Source organism: Carassius auratus, unplaced genomic scaffold, assembly GCF_003368295.1.
Source record: "Carassius auratus strain Wakin unplaced genomic scaffold, ASM336829v1 scaf_tig00018297, whole genome shotgun sequence".
NCBI lineage: Eukaryota > Metazoa > Chordata > Actinopteri > Cypriniformes > Cyprinidae > Carassius > Carassius auratus.
Window position 1 is genome coordinate 36,927 of NW_020524875.1, and position 8,356 is coordinate 45,282.

Below are 8,356 nucleotides of genomic sequence, written 5' to 3' on the forward strand. Positions count from 1 at the left end.
TGAACAATACTAGGATTCTACCTGTGCATGTCACGGCTAAAACGAAGAGAGAATCCTTTAATTAAAAGCGAGAGGTAATGACATTCCGGCCTTAAGGCTTTGGTGAATCTGTAGCCTGTGGGAATATGTGGGGGATCTCAGCGTGTCCGAGGCCAGCCTCCTCGCACTCTCCTGCCAGATTCCAGTTGAAAGTTAATTGGACAGGGAGAGGTCTGAGGCGGCCTGCGCTGAGGCCCATTAGTGATTCCCCTGTCGAATGCAGAGCCACGAGGATCACAGACTCACAAATAGGCAGATTAAAATAATCAATACACTTCACTTGCCTCCGACACATTCGCACAAGTATGCACAGAAACAGACCTGCATGCACATCCACACACATCCGAGCAAAATGAATTCAGTAATTAGCGGAGGACCTATTCACCACTGGTGTGTGTGATACTTGGCGCTCTGGCTCTCATTCGGAGTCTATGTGGCATCTAATGAGGGGGGAATAGTTCTGACTGCTGCAGAGCGGAGAGAGAGAGAGAGAGAGAAAAGGTCAGCGAGCTGTTGATGGGCTCCTCTCGGCACACAATGCATCATGGGGTATTTCGGCACACCCAAACACACCCTCATATATGCTCTTTTACCTATAAAAAATTGACACTTTTCTTTCAATAGAGAAATATAATCAGATTTAGAGATACACTATATATCATGTAATACAGACACTTGCAAAGCTTTAAAAAAAAAAATACATGCCATAATACAAATAAATCTTCAGAAATCATACTAATATGCTGATTTGGTGACCAATAAACATTTTTATTATTTTCATGGAGTAATATCTCTCGCTCTTTTTTTTTTTTTTTTTTACAAGATTCTTTGATGAATAGGAAATTTAAAAGAACAGCATTTTAAAGAATTCAATTTTTATAAAAAAAAAAAAATCACTTTGTATGAATAATAAATTCTCTCTCTCTCTCTCTCACACACACACACACACACATAAAAAAAATATTATTAGACGTGTACTGTTATATAGACTGGTAGATATATGTTATTAGTATTAATGAAAATTACAAAAAGTAGTTTCTTTATATAATTTCCTAATGATCTTTTGTTTTGCAGTACCAATTGTTAATCTTCAAATGAACATTTAGATTCTTCAAATTAATTAAAGGAACAACTGCAGCTTTAAATTCAGATGAGCATTAAAAAAAAAAAGATGGTTTCTAAAACCCACTATATACCCGTCTGCCTGAGATTTGCCCTTACAAGTGATTGAGACAAATAAGTCCCAAAGACACTAAACATCTTCGTGCCAACAATGTTTACATTTAATTTAAATCACTGACCTCAAACCAATTAGTGATCACTTGAATTGCATTAGTCTAAATGCAAAAGAAGTTCACTTCAGACAGCTTGGTTTTTCTAATTAAATAAAATCAATTAACGCAACTGGTTTGGGGGGGGGGGGGATGCAAACAAGTTCAGCTTGCAACAGCTTGCAACACTGCCATCTATCGGCAAACAGGAGATAGGCAAGTTCAACTGGACTCTAAGCTTATGTTCCCTAAATTTACAATTACACGGTTTAAAGGGACACTGAGTAGGAATTACTCCCATCTAGTGGTGAAATTGTATTTTGCATTCAAACTAATTTTGCTCTCCAGCGCCTCGCTTTTTCAAATGCGCGTTGCATCTACGGTAGGCGATATGTACCAAAAAGCTTTGACAGGATGTCTTCTAATAGCACTTCGTCGAGTTTTCCTTCAGGTGAACAGGTGTGTTATTTCAAACAAACTGCAACATGACAACTAACAAACGAATGTTACAGTATGAATTACTGACTGTGGAAAACATGAAATATTGTAATTAGTAGTTATGTCTAATTTATTCGTTATATTTTCTGAATTATATGCATTGTTAGATATAAAAAAAATATTATAATATAGACTGTAACACTGACTTACCTGCCGAGAAGAAAACTGGCCACTTCAGCGTCTCTTTTGAAATCTTTATCCAGCATTAGCTCTTTCCACCTAGAAAAAGCTTCCCCGACATTAACTTTTGTTTTCTGTAATCTACGGGCACGTTTCCTTTTACGTTCTATTTTTGACTGTTTTGGCGACGATGTTTTCTTCTCCTGTGGCGCGGCATATGTATGGTCCATAATAAGAATGCAATCCAGACTTTTAAACTTTGCGGTGCAGTTTCAAGCGCCTCTCACTGCTCTGCACCTGCGTTTCTGGCTCTGACCGAAAACGCGCTGTGGAAACGCGTTGGCTTAGTACTTTTTGTCCCTCTCTGCTATTATAGTTTTGCAAGATGGCGGAACTACATGGAAGCCTCCGTCGACCTACCGTCCCATGTATATAAAGATAATAAATTCTTCATTTACGAGGATTAGTTTAAACATTGGCATAGGTATTTGTACACCATTGAGGGCATATTTATGAATACAAATATTGATTTTAGATAATAAAATACCTAAAAAGTTACTTATTGTCCCTTTAAAAAAAAAAAAAAAGAATTAAGACAAACAAGTAGTTTCTGTTTAAAATTTACTTTATTCGACAGTGAGAACATTCCAAGTTAATTCAAATATTATTGCATTTCCGATTCATAATTTCTCAATTTGAAAAAGGTAACTTATTCTGAAAAGGCCAAGAACAAAAGTCTGGCCGGACACTTCTACTACAGCACAGTCCAGCAGAGATGCCTGAGGATACACTGGATATTGCATACACACTGCTAATGTGCTGCATCGAGAGGTTTTATTGCAGACCAGTCGGCACACAAGAGATCTTTTTCATATCGCTTAATGGTTTGAATACCACAGGACAGGAGGTGGACCTCTTGGAGAGTCATATGGGAACTTAAAGAAGATAAAGGCACTTCTAATAATAATACCCAAATGAGTGCAAACACGAGCGAAGGACTGGAGCCATTAAGCAAATGAAGGTGATGGAATGAATAGGAAAAACCAAAACAAAATGCATATAAAGAAATTATTACATAGAAAATAAGACAAACAAATGAGCTGTGGTCTTTATCTTCAACCGCTCATGACCATGCGGACGAGTTCTGTAGAAAAAAAGAAAATAAAACAAAGTTAAGTTCCCAATTTGTGCCAAAAAGGGGATCGACCCCAACTACAGCAAACAGTGTCAATAAATAAAACTGGGAAAAAATTCATTTAAAACTATCATGATTAAAAAACAAATCTACATAATTTAACAAATATTTACAAAAAATAAATGTTTAATAATAATAGCATCCAAATGCCCTTCACATAACCTCATCGAGCCTTGAAAAACTGCCTTTAGCCTGCGACTTTTGCTGTAGTTGGAAGCCATTCCCCAGCTGTTCTCGTTTATAAGTGGTGAGAAACAGGGTGAGAGCAAGATCATGGCTAGCTCCTACTAAACCACAGCTCAAAGACTTAACCAGGTCTGGGATTCAAGAAAATGTTAAAGAAGCTCCTTCTGGTTTTCCTCTACAGGACTAGAGTGGAAACGGTTTTATAGCACAGCTACAGTAATGAGAGATCGTAGAGTTGAGCTATGGATCAGCCTCCATCAGGAAAAGGGAGAGAAAGATCAGCAAAAACAGCCAAACCACTGCAATTTGTTTGGTTAGTTAATAATAAAAGCAACCACACTTCTTGGTGAGCACAGGAAGGGAGCGAGCTGATATCAAAAGATGAATCTAAGAGGACGCAGTACACCCTGTTATGCTACACCCCTTGACATGCGCTCAAGTCTGAAGCAGTGCAGTCGCCCTTTCGCCTCTGAGAGCCGTCGCAGGGACGGCCACATGCAGAGAGCATGCTGCAGCCAGGGGCCAGAGGAAGGGCTGCTGCAGAGATAGGAAAGAGTCCAACCATATGTCAAAACCTTCAAACTACATCCAACCCGGCTTTTCTAGCTCTAGATGTTGCATGATACACAGCTACCCTCTGGGTGTATATAGTATGTTAAACATAGCAAAATAATAAGGTGTAGACTATGCAATCACACGCATCTGAGAGCTTTAAAGAAAAAGCCTGGATGGATTGTTGCTTCACTTGTTCTAAATGTTGAGAGCAGGAGGTAGACGTATACCCGAGACATCTCTCAGCCAGACATGATGTGACGAACAAAGGCTGTGGAAGATCAGTTACAGTTACGGCATGCTTCCAGATCGGATTCTCGCTAAAGGAACTTACATATGCTTAGAATATTTTCTTTTCCATTGTGGTGCATAAACATAATACATTCATACAATCATGTAATTCCCAGCACAATGATCTATTCTGTATTCAAATGTACTGTTATTTAAGTTGTACAGACAAACTACTAGGCTCGTAGAACAGCGAGTGCTCTCATCATGAACGTATATGAATAATCAAACCTTCGTAATTGATGCAACCGTTAGCATCTTCGTGTCCGGCTAGAAGCGTTTCTACCTCCTCTTCGGTCATCTTCTCTCCTATAAAGAAAATAGATAAACTAATCTATAAATGTTTCACAAATAGAGCACTACATACCAACACACCATAATGTTCAGTTCAACCATGCCTAGAGATATATCTCTCTCTCTTCTCGGGAGATCAGGCCGGCTTACCCAGTGTGGTGAGAACATGGCGGAGCTCAGCACCCATGACTGTGCCGTTACCCTCCTTGTCAAATACTCTGAGCCCCTCCACAAAGTCCTCAAACGTGCCCTGGTCTTTGTTCTTGGCGATGGCCTGGAGCATGGGCAGGAACTGTTCAAAGTCCAGCAATTTATGGTTCATTTCTAAAGAAACAAAGATATCTTTAATCAGACAAAAAAGCATTTATTTCCATATTATCCAGTAAGAGAAAACTACTCCTGTAATTATTATAGTTAATCAAAGTATTACTTTTTGCACAAATACAGGGCTCAACAATAATGATGGGTTAGTGTGAAAGAGTTGGTTTGAGATAACAGCCTAATGATGTTGTCACTTCATGTTTTTATGCATTTAAACAAACTTAACACCCTTTTCAATAGACTTTCACTTCACAAAACCGATAGACTGGAGTCACATGGAATATAGTGATGCTTTTAAACAGCTCTTTGAACTCTCATTCTGATGGCACCCATTCACTGCAGAGGATGTGCAAGTGATGTAATCATTTTTTTATACAATAATATATGCCACTAAAATAAAGTTTTTTGTTGTGAGGTCAGAAAAATATTGGCAGGGCAAGCACAAATCTGAACAACCAGCCGAGCAGATAAAAATGAATACGGTTGAGCACTGAAATATCTTATTCTATAAAATACAGAAAAAGACCAGATAGGACATGATATTAAGGCAATGATTATACAGGTCAGCTATTATCCAGGTCCTGTCCTACCTTCTGCCTTTGGGTTGCCCAAGACTTTGAGAACCTCTGCATTAACAGGATTCTGGCCCAGCGCGCGCATCACATCCCCACACTGGCTATAGGTGATCTTCCCATCTCCCGTCCGGTCAAACAGAAGGAAGGCTTCTTTAAATTCTGCAGAGATCCATTAAAAACAAATTATTGAAACAAAATGCTGGGAAACAAAAAGACAACCGGAAAAGAGAAGAACAAAATACATGCATGAAAAAAAGAAGAAAAAAATGAAATGAACAATGATGTCAAATAAGGATGGCTGATTTTAGTCAGCGTGAAAAACAGGACAAGATATAGAATGCCTTTCATTGTAGAGATGTAATGACAGGCCATTCCTTTAAAGGGCGTGACTTAACATAAAGAGCTCAATGGATCAGCACAAAGAGAAATACTGCACCAGCCATCAATATTAATGGCACTCTAGGCTATTTTCTGCTGTCTCTATTCAGGTTAGGCAAGCTAAATGACCACAATCTTATCCATTCACATTAAGTCATTATATACCTCAATACTCAGACCTTTCGATCAAGTTAAAAAGCTAGTGAAATATTCAAAACCCCCAAAAAGCTAATTAAGCAGAACTTTAGGCAACTTACTGGCACAAAACTACACCATTATTATTTAGTACACACTATCTACAAATACTTGATTTCTGAATTGTCTTTTATGGTATTTTGTGTGCATGTGTATATATTAATTGACCAAAAATATGAAAGTACTGAAAAACTGAATGTATTTAAGATTATTAAACAGCATAATAAATCATGTTTAAAAACACAATTTTAAAATAATTGTAAAAATGATTCTATAGTAATTATTCACATACGCACACAATTTCCTAAAAATTATAAAACACATAATATATAACAAATACAGTACAATTAAAAAGCCAAGAGTATTTTTTTCTAAATGTATTAATCTTTAAACATGAGCCTAAAGCCTATGCTTCAATTATTGAGTGTTTAAACTGTTACAGTACTTGTGGTTATAAATAAACTATTCTTTTGACTCCAAGCCAGAGTTCAGCAAAATAACTGAATGTTATCCAATAGGACAGGCCTTTCCAAAAAAAAAAAAAAAAAAAAAAAAAAAAAAAAAAAAAAAAAAAAACTCCCATCTCTCCAATGTTTTTCCTGCTCACTGGAATGTGGCTGTTCCTTTGCATGCCTTAAATTGAGCCTTTAACCATATATGGTATGAGAGAAAAAACGGGAGAGTGAGGAGTTTTATGTCAATGTCCTTTGCTTAAACAAACAAGAGCAAATATGAACTTAAATGGCCATTCACCGAAAAAAAGAAAAAAAAAGCTCATGCGACTAATAGTATCACAGATTATAACTCAAATAGTCAAGTTTCAGAGTTGATAATTAGACGTTTAACACAGCAAGACTTCGCACGCTTTTGTTAGCAGTTTCAACACTTCCTGACTCAGACACACCCTCTACAGATATGACTGTAGAGAGAAACACATTAGCTGATAGAACTACACTTAAAAATGCATTTCTGCTCTCCAAAAAAAAAATATATATATATATATATATATATATATATGATTATTGAGGTGCTATCAGATGCACAAAAACCAGCTTGTTGTCCTTAACACCATGCAAACTAAGTGACATCAGAACAGAAAAGTTTTCAGTGCACTCACCGTGTATTTGATCCAAGTTAAACTCAATCTGGAGGTGACATACAACAGTGGCAAAGGAAAACAATACAAAGGTAAGGAGAGAAAGCAGGAGGAATGTAGGGGCAGAGGAATAGATGAGCAGAATAACATGGATGGGATGATGAAAAGCAGGGAAATGGTACATAAACAGAGTAACATGCAATCTGGACTAGACACAAACTCACCAAGAATCTGGTCCTCGCTGAAGTCAGACTGTTTTGAGACAGAGCGACATTCAGTGAATATGAAATGATGTACAACGGCAAAGCTGTGAATCAGATGTGATTTCTAACAACACCAACACATCTATGGGTCGATAAAATCCGCCAGAGAAAGTATTTCAGGCCACACGAAAAAGTTAGATAAGTTTTCTATCCTGGGCTAAAACTAACCAGCTAACGTTAATACTGTGCGCTAACTCACAGACCTTCTACCGGGTGACAGATAGGCTAAAACACAATCTATTAATTAATGTAAGTTAGCTATCATACACAAGGATTTCTGTAAAATAAGTTACTTGAACAATTTACGCAAGTTTGCTCACTTTCTAGCGTACAAATAGGCGTAGACTCGGTTAGCTAGCATGAAATATGCTAACGACAGATTATTAGCACTAATCGTGTATATAGTTACCAAACCATAAACTTATTAATGTTTCTATAGAAAAACATTCTACTGAACTCTATTTTTAAATTAAATGTGTACAAGATGCCTACCATATCTGCAGTGGTTTGTTTTCCGGTTGTGTGTGTTGCGGCGGGAGTATGTGATGATGACTCGAGCTAGCGTTGCTGCTGAGTTATGAAGGAGTGCGATATCCGATTCGTGAATGAATCATACCTTGGAGTCGGATCTTTTAAAAGAATTAGCTAAACCGGCTCACTACCATAACTGAAACGCCGCCCATAAGAAGTGGCGTTCGGCTTGAACCATACCTGCATCAAACTAACCAAGGCCTATGAAATTACAACATTAATTTATAAAATAACTATATTAATAATAAAGTATTCACAATATTTAATAAAAAAAAAAAAAAAAACTGGAACATTCCACTAGAAATTGGACGTCAGGAACTGCGTGATACGTCATGACGTAAAGAATAGCTGAATCACTTAAAAAAAAGAGATCATTTAACAAGAACTGTTCGAAGGAACCGATTCTGGAGAATGAGTTTGCCTTCCCTTTACTACCATGAAGGGTGGAGCCGTGGAGAAGTCTCATTACACACAAAGAGTGATGATATAAGTGCACAGACACACTCCCAGCGCATATCACTATACCATAATGATTGACTGCACATAATTGGCAA

General features: G+C 37.4%; 1 protein-coding gene across 2 annotated transcripts; it reads right to left on the bottom strand.

The window, feature by feature from the left end:
* Window positions 1-2,535: 2,535 nt before the first annotated feature.
* LOC113076013 (myosin light polypeptide 6) lies at window positions 2,536-7,900 on the bottom strand. Of its 2 annotated transcripts, XM_026248661.1 has the most exons (7): window positions 7,764-7,900; window positions 7,233-7,260; window positions 5,355-5,498; window positions 4,594-4,767; window positions 4,381-4,458; window positions 4,092-4,132; window positions 2,536-3,072 (listed from the first exon to the last, which is right to left on the bottom strand). In XM_026248661.1, exons 1-6 carry the CDS (start codon window positions 7,764-7,766, stop codon window positions 4,104-4,106), a joined length of 456 nt encoding a protein of 151 aa, XP_026104446.1. In that variant the 5' UTR covers window positions 7,767-7,900; the 3' UTR covers window positions 2,536-3,072; window positions 4,092-4,103. The 2 variants fall into 2 exon arrangements, with proteins under 2 accessions (XP_026104446.1, XP_026104445.1); XM_026248660.1 differs by lacking the exon at window positions 4,092-4,132.
* Between the last annotated feature and the right edge of the window lie 456 nt (window positions 7,901-8,356).